Here is a 20,798-nt window from a genome sequence, read left to right as displayed (position 1 = left end):
AGACAATAAACATTCTTAAAAAATAACTTAAAGGATAACCTTCTTAGCAATTCACTCTAATTATACTGACTTAACGGTCACTGTCTATATGGAACTTCCTTCTTTAGACATGCATCCTGATAGCGCTATAATTTCAAAATTATCTCTCAATAATCTTTTCCTATTATCCAACATTGTTTGAGATATATGACATTCTATGTATTTTAGTTTAATTCTGCAACACAGTTTGTTTTTTATTGTTTAATTAATAGTTCATGGTATTTTACGGTTTAATTCATAAGTAACTCTTGTACACACGTAACTTTTATCCAAATCAAATTGTTGCATTCTTTGTAGCTTATGGATTCATTCATATGTATGTATATTTTTTGCTGGTTGAGTGGAAGAGAAGGCCCTACGGCCTTAACTCTGCCAGCTACAATATATTATTATTATTATTATTATTATTATTATTATTATTATCATTATTATTATTATTATTATTATTATTATTATTATTATTATTATTATATCAGAGATGCTATGAATACACACACAAATATCTTACATTTCATGAATTTGGTATTTCTTCCATTAGAGAGTGTTGTTATAGCACAAGGCTTCTAAACTTCTAAACTTCTCATAGGTTGCATTAGTATCGAGCTTTTTGGCGAGGGATCGACGGGGAAAGGAGAGTGATTCTGATGTCACAAGATAGCTGAGCGCTCCAAAGCTCAAATGTTTCACAGCAGTATCTCGTGTTTTTCTTGTTTATGTTGTTTTGAATGCATTATGCCAGGTCAAAGGTGTGCTGTTACGGAATGCATCAATTCTAACGATAAAAATAGAGAGTTGTCTTTCTTTGCCATTCCTAAATATTCAGGAATTATAAAAAAAATGGGTAATTGCGTGTAAAAGACAGGATAAATTCAATCCTGATACAAGCAGAGTATGCTCTGATCATTTTAAAGGTAATTTTGTTCCTGATTTTCGAGCAGCTGTAATGAAAATAAAGCCGAAACGACCGAGAACGTTAAAGCCTACAGGTAAGTTCAAATAAATCACGTAGGCCTATATAAGTAGCCTACATTGATACCAGCTTTGCATAATTAGATTAGGTTCATCTATGTTAACCTTCAAATTATTTGCTTTCTTTTGTAATCTTTGCTGGGTCGTACATAACTTACAGTTAACAAAATAATCATGCTACTTATACTAACAGCCGCATACCAAAGGGGTGGAGAGTTAGCGACTCATACCACTAATGTTTTTTCACTATAATTCTCGTTATATGGATTTTATATTAACGATTTATGACATTTTGTCCTTATGGCATATTCAGTGGATTAATCATAAAAACCTCCAGTGACAATTCGTTGTTGAGTTATAATGATTATTGTAAATGAACGTTTGGCTGCCATTTCATTACCGATACATCCTCCTTTCTCCAAACTTTAGAATGAGATATTAAAAAAAACATCCAATGGAAATTAGGAGACGAAAACAGACGGCAGACACAGAGCAGACGAATTGTTAAGAAATACATAAAAATAATGCAGTGACAAGTGTAAGTACAGTTTTTATATACACTATATAAACACTTTCAACGTATTTATATTATGCCATGATACGTACACAATTGGTTTATACCCATCGTCATGTTTTTATTTCAGGCGGTTATGTTTATAATGTACGCTGATGTCGCTATCAATTTGAAAATAAAGGACCAATGAGCATGGACTCTTCGCGCGTCATCAGTCAATTAGCCATTTGATTGGCTAATGAAAAATGAGATAATCCATTAGGTGTATAGAAGCCTAAGTTATAGCATACAAAAAATTTAAAGAGAAAAATAATGGCCTCATGGAATTAAAATAAAAACGCTAAGAAAATAACTTTCCGAAATAAGGCTCTGTTACATAAATCAGTGAATTGATAAGCATGTATTTTTTACTAAGAAGTATATAATGTCAGTACTTAACATTGAAAACACTTTGGACCAGAAATCACAGTAAAAATCTTTTTTTAACAAAGGAAATCAGATGGTGTATTCATTCCGTTGCTTACGAGCAACGATTCATTCATAAATTCAAAGCTATAGATTTCACAGCTTTCGAGTTGTTTCCAAAAAATTGCTCATGTCGCTGCAAGAGTGCAATGAACAAAATCTATGTTACATTATATCTTCTGCCGTTTATACTAAATCATAAAAATTATACTCGTCGCTGGTATAATTTAATCGTAAATTTAAAAAGAAATATCGCAAAATTAGCCGTGTCAAGAAATTAGCCGAGTTTGTCCTACAAGAGATAAGTGTTGCAAAATCTGTAACACTGTTAGAAGGTTAAAAGTCTTCACAAGATAACCTATGCAATTTTATAGAAATGTTAAACTATTATGAATGATCAGGTTACTGATAATATTTTTTCCTACATCGTCATGCTCTCAATTAAGAACAAAAGATTCTCGAACACTTCTCTGAAGGTCAGTAGAAAATCCCAAACTCAGTGTCTGTGTAGTATCTAATCGCTTAAATCACTTCCGATAAGACCAATAACTCAATTATAAACCTATAAAAGTTGGACATGACGAAATCTCTTAATCACTGTGAGTGAAGATACAGCCGCTTCCTCCATGCTGCGTTACACCATCTCCATGCTTATTTGTGTGGTGGGGATCATGGGTAAGTATGGATATTCTCTTGTCACTTTTTCAGTAATTTCGAATGTGAGTTACGGCCACTTTGAAGAACGTGCATCATATTTGTTTGATATGCGTAAAATCATTAATTCAACGTTTTGTAACATCATACTAAAATTATAATTATTTCATCAACACTAACCAACAGAACGATAAGGTTTTATTTCAGATTAATGGCTAATAAGTCCATGACGAGAATACTTCATAAGGGCGCGAATATTTCATATAACGAAGATTGTAATATTAAGTGGCCATATTGGTCAGTGAGAATCATGTCTCAAGGACCCCATACACGCAAAGACTTATCGGAGACTTAACTGAATAGACAAACCTCAGACTTAATCCCTAGACTTACAGTTTTAAATTTAAGTTACTGTGAAAGCGAATGATTCAGATACCTGAAGAAATGACGTGAAAATAAAAAAATCAAGAACCCATTCGAAAAACGTTATAAACCTATGATCTATTACTTGAAGTTTAAGAGTAGTAGGTCTAGCAGTATTTTATACGTATAACAACACATTCAACTGCAGAGATTATTCCGCGTCGAAAATCAATACGAGCAAAATAATACAATGAAATTTTCCTGTATTCCTCAATCAGGGCTAGGGTTCTTTCACGTGCAGTTAATCTACCACGCGGGGCCCCTACTTCAGGAGGAAACCATGCTAAGTAGGCCAATTTTTTGCGCTCTGCCTGGTTCGAACCCGTGAATATTGAATCCAGCGGCCAATATGATAACCTTAATTCTACAAACAATGATATAGAAACGCTCTTCGCTCCTCTAGGTGTATTTACAAGAGACTGGAATAGCAATACAAAAACCTGTATGCGATATAATTATTACCGCTCAAACTATATGACAAAGAAATTAAACGCTATCTATTGCCTCGATAGTTACATAGATTCGACTCGTAGTCACAATCAACTTTCAATCAACAACACTTCATAACGAAAAGAAATGATTATTTCTTACGAAATACATACATGTTCTCATTATGAATATTCAAACGTAACAAGAGGGTCAATCCATGTGACAAATGAAAAAATAAACAAAAATCCGTGGCGTTGTTATTTTGTATTTATTGAAACATTAATTATGAAAGTATAGTTTGAGTACTTCAAGAGAGAGTACAAAATATTTTGCCTTAAATCTTTATAGTTCCTGAAATAGGAAGAGGGTGAAACTTTATGAAGCTATTGTCTCTAATTCCGTTGTATTTGGATGAACCTACTGAAAGTAATATTACTTTAGAAATAAATGAGTTAGCTCAATGAAACCAAACACTTCATTTGCACTCTAACAAATGCCATACGAATATGGTTTGCGACTTTTATTTCTAATTATTCGGAATGGTAAAGATAAACTAGTAGGCCTACTTTTTAACCTCGAATACTGAATTTAAATACAGTTACTTATTTTGGATTGGTACAGGGAAAAGAGACGGGATATTTTGTTTGTATTAACTTTCCCAAATAATACATATTTTTTTAATTTTGCTTTAGTCTCCCAACCTTAATTACGAGCCTCAAACTAAAAACTTAATAATTACTCGCATTTCTTGTGAGACCCAGAAACACAATTTAGGCCACCTGAATTTTCCAAGTTCCAGTTATAACATATTGACAAGTGAGTAATATCAGTGATAATAAATTTAAACATTACTGTGACATTATTTTCTTTTTCTTTCTAATGAATTTTAAACTATGCCATGGCAATAATAATAATAATAATAATAATAATAATAATAATAATAATAATAATAATAATAATAATAATAATAATAATAATAATAATAATAATATCAATATTATTATTATTTATAACATTAATAATAATAACTACAATTATTATTATTGTTATTATTATTGTTATTATTATTATTATTATTATTATTATTATTATTATTATTATTATTATTATTATAACTTTTTTGTACTTGTATATTGCAGACCTAGTTGAGTGGAAGAGAAGCCCACAAGCACTTAACGCTGCAAAATAGGCCTAAATGTATTCATATTTATAATCCATATAAATCCCTATATAAAAAAATATATTTTTACCTTCTATCTGCGCCCAAGACTCAGTAAAGTGTTCAACGTGTCCGTAAAGGTTAAAAAAAAAGAAAGCCTGAGATACCAATGTCAAATCTTGATCGGTTTGAAGTGGATTAGCTCTTTTACTAGTGCAGAAAGTGAAACGAGAGAACTTCTTTCCAAGAAATAATAATAATAATAATAATAATAATAATAATAACAATAATAAAAAGACGGATGAAGTTACAGGAGAATGGAAAAAGTTGCAAACGCAGAACTGCACGCGTTGTATTCTTCACCCGACATAATTCATTCATTCATAGTATTTCATTCATAGTGTTCTGCCCAAGGTCAAGTCTTTCACTGCAAACCCAGCATTTTCCAGTCTTTCCTACTTTCTGCCTTCCTCTTTGTCTCCGCATATGATCCATATATTTTTCTTGGGAAAGGAAAATGCGGTAGCTTCCCGTTGCTTTCCACACACCACTCTCTCTTTCGCTCTTAAAAGATCCCAGGGGTGTTCAGCGTGGAAATTAAGATAGTGGATTTGACTAATTATGCCCTTCGGACTTCACCGAAATTCACCGCAAGTTTGACATAATTGAGAACGTTAAATCCACACGTTTGAGATGGCAGGCACTATAGCACGTATGGACGAATCCAAAAATCCATATAGATGTTAGTTGGGAGGTCGGAGGGAAAAAGATCTTTGGGGAGGCCGAGACGTAGATGGGAGGATAATATTAAAATCGATTTACGGGAGGTGGGATATGATTGTAGAGACTGGATTAATCTTACTCAGGATAAGGAACGATGTGAGGGCGGCAATAAACCGCCAGGTTCCTTAAAAGCAATAAGTATATAAAAATAAAATTAATAGTAATAATAATAATAATAATAATAATAATAATAATAGAGAGTAATACCAATAATAAATTAAAAAAAATGACTATGCCATTCTTTTCATTTTCCTGAATTTCAAAGTACGTCATACTAGTGTTTAATTAGCATAGTTGTTATTTATGTAGTAAAAATATATTAATTAAATATCAAAACTCAGGATTAACTCGAATACCTTAAACAATGGAAATATTTTGAAATCTGCGCGGTGATCTATGAGAATCCGCAGTTCTAAGAGACAAAAGTTATCACTCTGCATACGGAAGTTCGTCAGGCAAAATCACGTTTTTTTTTTTTAACTAGCAATAACTCGGAAACCGGTAAAGAGTTTGAGTAGCATCTACTTTTAAAAATAATCTTCATTCTTTCTAAACATTTCTCTCACTTTGACAACGCATCTAACATGAAAAATAAAAAAGTTTTTCGCTTATCAACTTTTGAGAATGTCAATGTCTTGTTTGAACGTCACTATGAAGTTAGTCATTTTTTCTCACTTTTCTAAAAAGGTCTTGATTCCTAATTTTTTTCTATGATATCCTTAGGCAATCGTCTATGAATCCTAAAAATTATAGTGCGATTGATTGACTCTCATAGAAGCTACGACATGATAATATTTAACGGTGCGGCAAAATGGCGGACGATTATATCCAGTATTTATCGAGCTTTAGGAAGTGGATAAATCATCAGCAGCGAACGACAAGATGCACACGTTTAAATGTAGCCGCTCTGCAACGTGATTAGCTGCCGGAAATAACAGCGACGCGACTAGAGAAAAGAAATGAAGGTCAATATTCTGAGTTTTTGATTAATTACTTAATATTTGAACTGTTAATGTAGGTAGTCACACATTTTCATTCGAAATACGTTTTCAGTATACTACATTCATATAATTGTGCAAAAAAATAATCATTACAGAAAATGTTCAGAACGAATACAGAGAGAAGAGAGACTGTCATTTCAAACTTTACCAGAAGGCAGTGATGAATTTAATTGGAAAGTATAAAAATTATGAAATAAATAAAAAATAGAAGGAATAAGATATTAAGGACTTCCGCGTAATGTCAGTAAATAGGACTCAAAATTGTTACATTTTTACACATGAGAGATCAGGCAAGTCTACAGCGACTGTTGAATAGTTGCTGTAGTTAGAAAATTATGTTTAATACAGTTTACAATTTTTACGCCGTTTTAAATACCCAATCGTGTTGTAAATTATCAGCCAAAAGCTCTATCCCGTTATCTCCTGGCTTAGTTGCCTCATGAATGATGTCTTATTGGTGCCACTTATATGGTTTAAACCTGTCTTCGGCAGTTGACTCAACAACAATCCAAATCTTCTTGGTGATGTTACTGAGGACCCAAATTTCTTAGGCATCCGCCGATTTGATTGAGAGTTCACAAGAGCGAATTCAATCAATGGATCGACATACCATTTTACATATCTGCAAGTGTTTGGCTACTAATTTGGCAGTGCCAAGAGATAACGAACGTTCTACAGTCGATAATGATATGAAATTCATCAGCACGTCTTGTTTATAGGCTATTGTTCAAGCCGGCTGTACAGGATTGCCCTACGTACCACTCAGTATTGCCAATTCAGCGGTTTTCCTGCTAGATCTAGCGTTTTTCAGTGTTAGTTTAGCGGGTAAAATTTATGAAATTTCGTTGCCCATATAGGGATTTAGCGGTTTTGTAACACTTATAGCGGTAAAATAATCTTATTTTACATTGACAATATAGCAATTTAGCGTTTTCTGCACTGTATTTTAGCGAGTTTTTAAAAATCGAGTTGGCAACACTGACCACTACAGTCTTAAACATAGGACTAGTTTGTAAGGGCGTACGATGCACGTCTAATATTTTCATATTTCTTCAAAGATTAAAAAATAGGACTAAAGATAAAGCTCCTATATGAATTTACACACACACACGCACGCACGCACGCACGCACACACACACACACACACATATATATATATATATATATATATATATATATATATATATATATATATATATATATATAGTGCCTATAAAGCGATACGCATTAACTAGAGTACCGGTAGGACCTGCAAGAAACCTGTGAATATAATATAATACCTATAGGCACCGTGCATGGGTCTGGAAATCGTACTGGTGGCGCCGCGCGGTGTCTCAATTCGTAATTAACTACAGGCTAGCATTCATTCACTAGTCATGTGTGATATAGAAATTACATGCGGCTTTCTGCCGATAAAAAGCTGTAATATTAGTAAGAATAGGTTCGTTCATTTATAGTGTTCTGACCAAGGGTAGGTCTTTCACTGCAAACCCAGAATTCTACAGTCTTTAATTATGTAATAGACGCAGTCGAAAGTTCAGTATGCCCTACTACTAGAGGAGTGTAAAAATGTAACTACAGAGTTCCTGAAATATCAGTGTAGTCGTTCGGCATTTAAATTAGATTTCAGACCATTTAATGAGGGAGGAATAGTAGTATTACGAAAACAATGATATATGTATGATGTCATGACGTGTGTAATATTTATATGTGTATAATATCTCTACAAATTACGTATTATGTGTTTTCTAAAAGTAGTCATTTTTATGTTTTTATTTAACGACGCTCGAAACTGCCGAGTAGTTTCGACTTCTTCAGCTGTTAATCTGTTATCATGCAGATGCGGTGAAGTAACAACAATGATCACTTTATCGGAGAGGTTTGTTTTTATTCCGGGAAAACCTGACTTCATCACCACCTTCTAATAGAGTAAATAATCCGCAATCAGCTGTTATGAATGTGTCACTCGATCTGCCACCGTAGCATTTAGATTTGAAGGCCACCATCTGTTCCACGTTACGTGGCTGTTCCACTTTAACTTCAGTAAAATCAGTTGTCACTCTGCATTTTGGGTAGTCTACTTTCTTTGCAATATTGCGGGCATTGTTTCCTGAATACTTTTTCTGCTAGGCCAAAGCACAAAACTACAGTAGCAAACAGCATTAAAGTGGTGGTAAAAATACATCATAATTATAGTTGTACGATGACCTCCGACCATCGCCGTCATAGCAGAATACAGCAATCCAGTTTTCAATTTAATGTGAAAATATGAGTAGGCTATTTTCTTCACTAATCTTACTATATGATTGTGTTTCAATTGGCAGCAATTTTAACAATATATTCAAAACCACAAATGTCACTACCATTAAGTCTGGTTAGATCTGTCTCATCTCTTTTTGAAGAATAATCTTGGAAACCTTGCATTTCATTAAACATATCATCTGTTCCTGAACTCTTGTCATAACATTTTTCTTATGTGACTTCAGTTCGGGATGTAATGGAATAGACACTTGAGTAGAGAATTCTCACAATTCAATTGTGAAAGAAAAACCAAAATCACTAAGAATGGTTTCATTTACTTCTTCCGACGGCTGACTACTTCATTTTTCGAAATAACACTTGTTGAGCATTCACCTTCCGTAATACTTAAATGTTCATCTTTTCTTCTTCTTTTTGCGTCTCTTTCATATCTTTTCTAAGCTAGTTGAGATGAAGCAACTTTTTCTTGTAATCTTGTGGAAAAATACTGGGAACGATATGCTGGGTTTGGAAGTGTCCTGATCTCGTTCCCAATAAAATGAATACTGCAAATTCTTGTTGTGGGTATTGGTTCCCAAGGTGAACCATCAGCACTTGAAGCCAAGAATTAAATATCGATATGAATACATTTAAAAATAAATATATATTATTGTTTCTAATATTATACATAATATATATGTAAGAACTCGGTAATTATGTATACTATGTTTTTTTAATATAATAGCACATACAGCATTGAAATTTAAATTATAAATTCCCGTCATTGTTGACTTAATGGTTATTTATAAATATAATATAACATATAGATTCTATTTTTTCATTAGTATATAATAATACTATGATTATTTACAAGCAGTGTAGCCTACTTACTTTCGTCTGCGTAGACTACTGCTTGGATCCACAATTAACATTGTTCCGCTTCAATTTTCTGTTTTGGGAATGAATATTCCTATACGCATTACTGCACCAAATAACAGAGCAATTTGTGTTACCTTTCCGCTTTTTAGGATTATCCATATTTCTAATCATTTAACCTGAGACAAAGTACATTCATACGTTTCAAGCATAACTCTATCGCTGCTGTCCTGCAGTTAGTAACAACAGTCGCCGCCAGAGGAGCTTCCACGGTGCCTATAGTGTAGATTGCCATACATCTGCGGGCGGAAAGGAAGAAAATGCTGTGTGGTTTTATGATCCGCAGCTATATGTGTAGTAATCTGAATCTCATCGGAGAACAGAAGAAGTCCCACATATGACGCTTCTAAACGTGGACATACAACAAGTTTACAACAGATTATGCCGTTATTATTAACGATAATTATGTTTATGTAATCATGTTACGTTTCCTGGAACTCCTTGTTCTTTGAAATGGCGGTGCCGTGTGCAGAACTCTTCTGTATTAAGAAACAATACAACTTTATAGTGTCTTATTTTTACTGGTTCATTCATATACTACTTGGTTCAAGAAATTTCCGAAATATATTTTTTCGCCCAAAATAAATAATAAACTGTGTCCCGCTTAGAGGGATCGAGATATATGTGATAATTTGAAGTGTAAATAATGGTTTTGTAACATAACTTTTTCCATAACTTGATGTAAAAACTCTCCGAGTTTCGAAGAATGGTCAAAGCAACTCGATGTATGCTCCTAGAGTTACCCTGGGGACATCTAAACGGTACTCAACCTCCTGTAAAGTGTTCTGTAACATTTGTGGAGTGATTAGCGCAGCTGCATTTGTAATTGCGTTGCCTCAGTTTTTCCAAAGAGTCAATCGATCACGTTGGTACACAATACCCTTTACAAAGCCCCAGAAAAAAGTCAATGACCTAAATAGTCACTTAGCCAGGCAAGGGGAACTCATTTTCCGACCAACCTATCGGGAAAGTTTGCATCCAAGAAGTCATGCACTGCTTCATAGCAATGGGTGGAGCCCCATATTGCTGAAAAACCGATCCTGGGGGGGGGGGGGGAGTTGGTCACCAACAAAGTCCAGATACACATTCCCTGTGACTGTCGCCTCGATGAAGAAGAATGGTCCAGTGACGAAATACTCTACTCGTCTACTGAATGGCGTCAGGCTAGTTTCCACGTTAAACATTGGTACACATGCACATGAAGTTGCATAAACTTGGACAGTTTCTGCATTTTCTCAGATGTAAATCACAACAATGTCTTTAACTGATTTTAAATGGTGAACATTTATTTATCGATCCCTCTAAGCGGGACACGGTGTATTATGTGGTAGGCATATATTTCTGTTTCTGGTGTTGGCATCACTCATGACGTTACTTCCGTTGAAGTTTCATTATAATTCGTTGTTTTTGTGTGGCAACTGGCTATTGTTTATGATATTCGTTCGTCGCATTTCACAATAAGGCCGTTTGAGTAACAAAGACGGCCACAAAAAAAAATTCAATGCTGCTTCACACAAGCATTCTCAATGTCTCTGAAGGAGATTTGTACAAAAAAAAAACACACAAAATTTGTTATTTGCGCGTTGCCCTGTAACCCACATTATGAAATGCGACGAATGAATATCACACAAATAACTTCCAGTCGCCACACAACAATGATTATGTTTATGAAACTTCTACGGAAGTATTTAATAACGTCATGAATGATGCCAACACCAGAAACATAAATATACCACGTATCATTATTTATTTAGGCGAAAAAAAATATATTTCGAAAACTTTTTGAACCGAGTATGTATTCAGTTAATTGCACTACTGAACAATACACCGACTAAGCTGTACGGTTATAGCGGAAAAGTAAAATATACTAGTATTATAATTTTATTGATGCTGTTTTCAATAACGAGTAAAGACACTAGTTAATGGATTCAAACATGACATAGGCCTATGTTTACGCCTGAATTCATCCAGATTCTATATAAAAAGTATGTTCATTCATTCAAATTAATTATTTTCTGTTTTTATTTTGTGCGTTTATGCTTAACAAATGTATATATTCTTTTAAATTCTTCCAACATCTAATTTCGCAATAAGAAACATTGTAATTATTAACATCGTTATATTTTAAAAATTAAAAAATACGACTATTTTAGTGTCCAACTGTCAGGGATTCGTACGACTTGTCAACTTCACTAGTCTGGCAACCTTGCGGATGTTGCACGTACAGAGTACTTCAGTGACCATGTTATAAATTTTAGGATTAGTCACAAGAAGCATTGCGATCGGAACCACGCCTCTTTGCCATCAGACAGTGCGAAGGTAGGCTAAATGTTTTTGAACAGAAAATCTTTACTTACGACAGAAGTACCTTTTTCGAGTCACATTTAAAAGATGCTTTGTTTTACAAACATTATCCTCACAGGCCCAATAATATAGCTATTTGTTTTAATTGTATTTAACAGAATATGTGTTTTTCTTCTAACATATCTCATGTTTTACTCAGGGCATCCCCACCCTGCACCTGGTATTACTTCTGGAGAAAGAATTGTCAACGGTACGAATGCCAGCCCTGGGCAATACCCTTTCATGGTGAGTAAACTTGGAATAAAAATGTTAATGTAAAATGCTTAGGAGATAAGCCTTATCACTAGTCGGTAATGCTCGGGGTAGTGTGTTGTCTACTGATCCGATGCTGCGCTCGGTAGCGTGTTCAAATCAAGCTTGAGCTGATATCCTTGTTGAGGTTTTCCAGGTTTATCCAAATTAAGGAAAATATTAGGTAATTCTATCGAAATCGTAGTTAAATAACCGATTTAAACAAATACATTATAAGTAAAAAGTGTTTACTTTTTTTTATTCGCTTCAGTCTTTGCATCTCAAATGATTTACAGAGGGGAAAGTTGGGTAGTATCGGACATCGAGTAATATTGGACAGTGATGTTTCTTTTATCTACCACCAGATGGTAGTACCTAAGTGACGTTTCTGTATGAGACACAAAGAGTTTGTAATATATAACTAGAGACACCAATGGCGCTAGTGTAGCGTACAAATTTGAACCGATGTTCGGCCGCCATTAAAGGGAGTTGATGCTTCGCCGGGAGTGCGAGCAGTTCATGCTTATTTGAGGAGTACGAATAAATATAAGTACACCTGAAGGGAAATAATAAGAAAATGGTGAAATACTGCGCCGCAAATAATTGTTCTAACATAGCTTGCTATTGTAGGATGCCCAGGAAAACATACATATCTTGATATTTGGAAAAATGTTCTAAATGCAGTTCCTCCTTTCAATGTGTTTGCAGAATGTCGGAACATTTCATGGATAACATTTTTTTTTTTCCAGAAGCATATTAATCTGGTTTATACGGTTGATTTCAACAATGTATGTAAGGGTTAGGTGCCATCATATTACAGTAGATTATAATAGCAAAGTGCATAATAAAATCCTCAGACAGTATCTCTATAAAACTGTTTTATTTCAGAATAAATTACGGTAAATCATGTAATTTCCGTTTGGTACTTCTAGTTTATTCGTGAAAATATAGCTGATGGTCACAAATTTATTACCACCACCACAAGATGCCTTGCCATCACTACTACTAGGTCTACTAATACCAAATTCTAGGCCTATTAATACCAAATATTAGACCTACTAATACCACTACTACAAGGTCTACTACTGCTACTGCTACTACTACCACTACTAGGCCTACTATTACAATCAGCACCACCACCACCTAATAATACCACCAATTCTAGGCATACTATTACCACTACTATTAGGCCGACTATTATCACCAATACTAGGCCAACTATTACTACTAGGCCTACTCTTACCACTACTACTAGACATTTTAATACCACAAATACTAGGCCTACTAATTCCACCAATACTAGGCCTACTAATATCACCAATACTAGGCCTAATAATACCACCAATATTAGGCCTACTCCTACCACTACTAATAGGCCTACTAATATCACCAATACTAGGCCTAATAATACCACCAATACTAGGCCTACTCCTACCACTACTAATAGGCCTACTAATATCAACAATAGTAGGCCTACTCTTACCACTACTAATAGGCCTACTAATATCACTAATACTAGGCCTCCTAATACCATCAATACTAGACCTACTCTTACCACTACTAATAGGCCTACTAATATCACTAATACTGGGCCTCCTAATACATCAATAATAGGCCTACTCTTACCACTACTAATAGGCCTACTAATATCACCAATACTAGGCCTACTGTTACCATTACTACTAGGCCTACTAATATCACTAATACTAGGGCTCCAATACCATCAATACTAAGCCTACTCTTACCACTACTAATAGGCCTACTAATATCACTAATACTAGGTCTCCTAATACCATCAATACTAGACCTACTCTTACCACTAGTAATAGGCCTACTAATATCACTAATGCTGGGCCTCCTAATACATCAATAATAGGCCTACTCTTACCACTACTAATAGGCCTACTAATATCACCAATACTAGGCCTACTGTTACCACTACTACTAGGCCTACTAATATCACTAATATTAGGGCTCCTAATACCATCAATACTAAGCCTACTCTTATCACTACTAATAGGCCTACTAATATCACTAATATTAGGCCTCCTAATACCATCAATACTAGGCTTACTCTTACCACTACTAATAGACCTACTAATATCACTAATAGTAGGCCTCCTAATACCATCAATTCTAGGCCTACTCTTACCACTACTAATAGGCCTACTAATATCACCAATACTAGGCCTGCTGTTACCACTACTAGGCCTACTAATATCACTAATACTAGTCCTCCTAATACCATCCATACTAGGCTTAGGCCTACTCTTACCACTACTAATAGGCCTACTATTACCACTACTACTAGGCCTATTAATATCACCAATACTAGGCCTACTAATACCACTAATAATAGGCCTACTCTTACCACTACTAATAGGCCTACTAATATCACCAATACTAGGCCTATTATTACCACTACTACTAGACCTACTATTACCACTACTACTAGACCTCTATTATGTCACTACTACTAGGCCTATTACTACTACTGCATTAAAAAGCCTGTACTGACAGCTATACAATTAATAAATTGTTTAATGATAAAAATTTATTCTTGTTATGTTTTAAATCAGGTTTCCAGAATTTTGATGATCCCATATTTCACCACAACATTTTCTAAGCACCATATATCTTTCTCTTCCCTTGCATGAAAGGACTAAAATATAGATTATTTTAAATATTACAGTAGATAGCTATTATTGTGACCTTAAACAATACTGGTAATACTGAAAATTCATGTTGGCATTGCCATTATTTAATATTTCACTTACTTATCCCAAGTATAAACTTATATGTATGATTGAATTTATTTTTTTTATAATATCGCCAAAGATGAATCATATAATACTTCAATAAATACAGCGCTCCTCTGCCATTCATCTTCATTTCATCACGACCCATCCTTGGTAAAAGACGTTTAAAACAGTGTCTATCACCAGGCTACATCAATGTATTGTGGTACTGTTTCCGAATTTCGCGCCGCAAACACTCCCTTTAATGGCGGATTCTAGCCGATTCAATTTGTGACATTTTCCTTGCCTGCCACTCACGGGTATGTGTCTCTAGTAAGTATTACAAACTCTTTGATGAGACATCTGAACACTGCTACTACCATCTGGTGGTAAATGAAAGAAACATCACTGTACTACCATCTGGTGGTAGATGAAAGAAACATCACTGTCCGATATTACCCGATGTCCGAACTCTCCCCTACATGAAACAAATAGTGTGCAAGAAAGAAAATAAAATAACAGAACAAATCTGAAAAATGATATTAAAGGAACAAAGACTGCATTCTTAGGTTAGCAGATACATAGTTCAATACTGAAATGCCCATATTACTAAAATTTCAATAATGTGATAACGTCCATTTATGAAAAATGTCCAAGCTCAGAAAATGTCCAATTACATAAAGTCCAAAATTAAAATCTTCAAACTGATCATATACCAGATCGGAAGAGGTCCAGTTCTTAATTGAACATGTTTCAATGCCTATAATATCCACTTGGAATGAAGTTGTGTAAAATATCCAGACTTACTATAAATATATTACTAATGAATAGTGATTAAAAAAGTGTTAAGGTAACTGTATTTAAATTAGTTCAGTTAATTTATTCATAATTGTTATAACAAGGCACTGAAGAAATACATTAAAGTTCACCTTGATCATCATCATCTTCAGGTTGTGGGTCAGAAAGCAATTTTAGGCGGAAAGAAATTGCTCTTAAGTAGCGAGGTATAGCACTCTCGTCTTTGAATTGCTGGTATCTGGTTACAAGATTTTCCACTTGTTGATTGTGAAGGTACTTTTCTGCTCAGTGGTTGTTTAATATTTTTTGTCCACCTAATAATTGTGTCACCAGTACTTCCGTTTCATTCTGCATTGTTTTAAATGTTCTATAAATCGCCATATATTTACATGGTGAGAAATAACCAATCTTTGAAAATGAGAGTGGAATCCCTCCATAGCGTTGTTCGTTCGTTGGCGACCATTTAACACTAATTCATAAACAATCCACATTTCAGGTGGAAACTTAGGGAGAACAGCCCTCCTCCTTCTTCTTGCTGGCCTACTATTGATGTATTTAGTATCCACATATTGGACGAACTCCGTAATTTCTTCTTCAAAATTATCTGGGAAATCTCAGACCTTGAGTGACATTTATTAGGACTATTTCGTGAATAAAATAAAAATGTAAATAATATATCCTTAAAATTCGATCACAAAATATTAATAATTGTATATTTACGAATACTTAACCTATTCAGACACTGTGAAGTTGAAATAGATGAATATCGATTACTGCAATAAAGAAATAGGATGGTATTCAGTAACGCCAATTACGAAAAGCTAAACACAGATTTAAAAATGCTAATTAAATGTACTGAGCTTTTCCCTTTTTAGTATGACAGAAATATATTTTCATTATCTGTTGAAATCATCATTTAATTTAAAATTTTATAATATAATTACAGTAACCTGATTAGTACATTAATTAAATGAAGAATTGTTGAAAACGCAGTTATCAAATCTGAATGAAGGAGTATAATTTTCTTCAGATAGCCTACAATGGACATGGCATTAGAAGATGAAGCCGTAGATGTGGAAGTAAGATTTCGGACTTTATATAGTACTTCATCGTTACATTAAACACTACAACGAGAATTATGAACTATGTAATATGTGTGGAGGCAGATAGCAATGCTTATGTATTCATACTACAGCGAGATGTATGTTGCTACACCATCTCTGTACAGTAATTAAAACAAAAATTTTATTATGTCATACTGAAGGCAGTTTGATCAAAGATCTTGTATAAATTAATACTATACAAGCTTTTTCTTGGTTTCATATGCGCTAATGTTACATACATTTGAACATTTGACTTTCTATTAATTGCTTAATTCCATTCACGTATTTTGATAGGCTAAAATTAGATTAGGTTACCTGTGGTAGAGGGACCAATGTCAACTATGTCTTATTTCGACCGTTACTCCGTGCTACAGGAAAGCATTTTTCATAGCTCGACAAACGCATTCTTGCTATAGTGTGTAAAGGAACTAAAGCTGCATCTACGCAGTTCAGTTTACCATGCGCGCATGCATGGAATCTGGGAAAAATATTGAAAGAATCACGTTTAAAACGTAGTTCAATTAAGATGGATGAAGATTTTTGTGTCTACATGGTGCGCCGTTTTGAACGTCTTCACTGCGTAAATATATTAATTAATATTAAATATGAATCTTGCATTCATTGCTTGAATGCGTGAAGTTGAAAGAAAAGTTTAACCGTGTAGATGCATATTAATGGATCCATGCTCATCGATTTACGGGGAAACAGTTGGCGACACTGACTAAACAAAAGAACGACCATGCGATATATTGATAGCGATAAATCTAGCTGCAAAAATTATCGCGATGTCTGACAGTGATTGGTTAGAATTCAAAATTTCATTACACTTCATTGGTCAAAAATGGAATGACATTTAAACGAAATAGTATTGAGATTTATTACAAAGTACTAAGAATTTTCGAAGTCATTCATTTCCATAACAACAAAAACATTGCTTTCACCTTGGAAACATTCCTGCCTAGAGTTTTTTTTTTTTTTGTCGTTGTATTGCTTTCATACGTTTGCTCCCTTTTTAAATAAACATTTTTACATAACGGACCATTTTGCATTTTGGACTTCTTTGCACCTTGGGCTTTGTCTATTGGATATTTCTACTTTTGTACTTTTTGTTTATGGACTAAATATCATGGACGAATACGTATCTGGACTTTCCTGTATGGACCTTTCATATATTTGGACCTTGTCTCTGGGAATGCATTCTTAATATGAATTACAATTCTTTTTTTTTTATTTCTGAAATGCGGCTGGCTTTCCACGAATGGTTAATCTTGTGAACAGATTAGTAATTGAAATTTTGTTATGCAGGCATCACTTCGTTACTGGAAGAATCACGTGTGTGGGGCGTCCATCATCAACGAATGTTACGTCTTGACAGCGTCACATTGTGTCATCTGGTAAGAAATATCACTGCCTTAACAGATGCTGTGATATACAGAATGGAAGTAGAATAATTGTGCAGATTTTAAAATTTATTCTAAGGCTAGAGTATAATAAAAATTCTAATACAGTATTAATCACAAATTAATATTTTTTCCAAGAAAAATACACACTTTTTCTCTAAATGAAGCGTTGGGCCGAATAACGATCTATGTTACAATATTTCAAAATCGAATTTTGAATGGAATAGTCTTTCATAGCTCTCACAAAAATTATTTTTCAATCTCTGTATTAGAGGCGCTTCTACACGAGCTACAACCATGAACTTCTTGATGAAGGATCGGTGGAGCGGAGAAAAATTCTCTCTGGCACCGGGATTCGAACAAAGGTTTTCAATTCTACGTGCTGACGCTCTATCCACTAAGCCACACCCGATTCCAACTCCAATGCCGGATTGAATAATCTCAGTTTAAACTTCATCTCTTAGTTTTTCTCCCCTCCACCGATCCTTCATCAAATGATAACGCAAAATTCCTACATGGAAATATTATATGTACTTCGGTACATCGCTATAATATAAATTTCTTGATTCGAACAACGATCTATTCACTAGTCATTTCTAGCGTATCCAGTTGTTTACATCGTATCGGGAGTTATTTCACGGGAGTTTGTTCTCTTTACGAATACTGGGTACTTGAATTCTGTGTATCAGGTTTCGGTTGATCTATTACGTAAAATGGACGACTGCAAGACAGTGACGATTTCTATAGTAGATATTCTAAAAAAGAAAGTATCCAGACAAATTAATATTAATAAGTGGAAAGACTTGTCGCGAAAGTCTCTGAGAGATAGTGGTCTTGAGTATACAACAAGAAAGACGAAGTCGTAAGTAATGTAAGTTATGTTATGTTTTATTTAACGACGCTCGCAACTGCAGAGGTTATATCAGCGTCGCCGGATGTGCCGGAATTTTGTCCCGCAGGAGTTCTTTTACATGCCAGTAAATCTACCGACATGAGCCTGTCGCATTTAAGCACACTTAAATGGCATCTACCTGGCCCGGGATCGAACCCGCAACCTTGGGCATAGAAGGCCAGCGCTATACCAACTCGCCAACTAGGTCGACTTAATGTAAGTTCCTGTCTGTTATTTTTCCAGTATTTTATTAGTTGTTGTAGTTTATTTTAAGACGCTTTATGAACATCTCAGGTTATTTACCGTCTGAATGTGATGAAGGTGACAATGCCGGTGAAATGAGTCCAGGGCCCAGCACCGAAAGTTACCCAGCATTTGCTCAATTTTGGGCTAAGAAAAAAACCTGGAAAAATCCTCAACCAGGTAACTTGCTCCGACCGGGGATCGAACCCTGGTTTCGCGGCCAGACGCGCTAACCGTTACTCCACAGGTGTGGACTATTAGTTGTATTTTAATTTACACTTTACCTACTGTTTGTTGGTCTATGTTGTGTTTTGCCACTATAGTTATCTAGAATTTTATCAGGAAGAGATTTATGTAAATTCTTGTAAGGAAATGTGCTCACAGCTTGCTCCTGATGTCAGAAAGGAGCTGTTTAAAATGCATTACTCTCTTACAGTCAGCATTTAAAGACTGTGATTGTTATTGTCTTCATCATTAATAAAATTTATACTCAACAATAAGCCATCTGTTGGGATGGATATTGAATATTCGGGACAGGGATTCAAATTCCATCCCCCAACAATTTCTCAACTGTAATATTTAATTTTCTTTATTCATTTGTTATTATTACAACTTTCATTAATTTAATGGTGTCCCTACATCTCAATTCCGCAGTTATTTCCTAATAATAGTGTTACTATTTGATTGTATGTTTATTTATAATATGACATTGAGTGTAACTTCAATAAATTAATAAGGTAAATCCATGGCACTATAGCTCTGAAGGGCCAAGACCTACCAGCCGGCTGCTTGCCTCACGTCCACATGTCGAAGTAGAGGTGGACGATTATCCAACCATTATGGAGGTATCGTGTGGTTAGCACGATGACGCCCCCAGCCATTATAGCTGGTTTGCGAAACCGGATTTTCGCTGCCTATCGTAGCTCCCCAAGTGCATCACGATGCTGAGTGGGCACCGTCCCATACACTGGCCGAAATTTCATGAGAAAATTTCTTCCCCCATGAGGACTCGAACCAGTGCGCATTTCGTAATGAGGGTCCTAGGCAGGATGCCTTAGACCACGACGCCACGGTGCGGGACAACTTTAATAAATTACATGGTGTTAATTCATATTAATATAGGCCTACAGCATTTAAAAATAAACGTCAACCAGTTTGTTCATAATTTAACCTTTATTGATTTTGTATATTTCATAATCTTCTGACTGTATGAAATGGTTTATTGTCTGTATTCCCCAGTAGCATTTCTGTGGAGTTAAAAATATTAGAAACTTTTATGACGTGTTCTACGACTTTCAATAACATACAATAGTATACTTCGATTACGTAACTTTTTTGATCCTCCTGCACAGTTAGCAGATTGTGACATAGATCTTTATTCGGCCCACTGCTTCAAATGTTAACACTGTTTTACTCGAT

The 20,798-nt window shown here is 34.7% G+C and overlaps 1 protein-coding gene across 1 annotated transcript in view; it reads left to right on the top strand.

The window, feature by feature from the left end:
- The first annotated feature begins 2,506 nt into the window (after window positions 1-2,506).
- The window catches only part of LOC138713466 (chymotrypsin-2-like), a 33,337-nt gene continuing 15,045 nt past the window's right edge, over window positions 2,507-20,798 (top strand). The window contains exons 1-3 of the mRNA XM_069845591.1: window positions 2,507-2,662; window positions 12,114-12,199; window positions 18,150-18,238. Coding sequence (XP_069701692.1) covers window positions 2,614-2,662; window positions 12,114-12,199; window positions 18,150-18,238 — 224 coding nt within the window. The 5' untranslated portion in view covers window positions 2,507-2,613. The remainder of the gene's footprint in view (window positions 2,663-12,113; window positions 12,200-18,149; window positions 18,239-20,798) is intronic.

The sequence above is a fragment of the Periplaneta americana genome, chromosome 14 (genome assembly GCF_040183065.1).
Source record: "Periplaneta americana isolate PAMFEO1 chromosome 14, P.americana_PAMFEO1_priV1, whole genome shotgun sequence".
Taxonomy (NCBI): domain Eukaryota; kingdom Metazoa; phylum Arthropoda; class Insecta; order Blattodea; family Blattidae; genus Periplaneta; species Periplaneta americana.
Note: the sequence above shows the minus strand (reverse complement) of the source record. Positions and strands in the feature narration are given on the sequence as shown.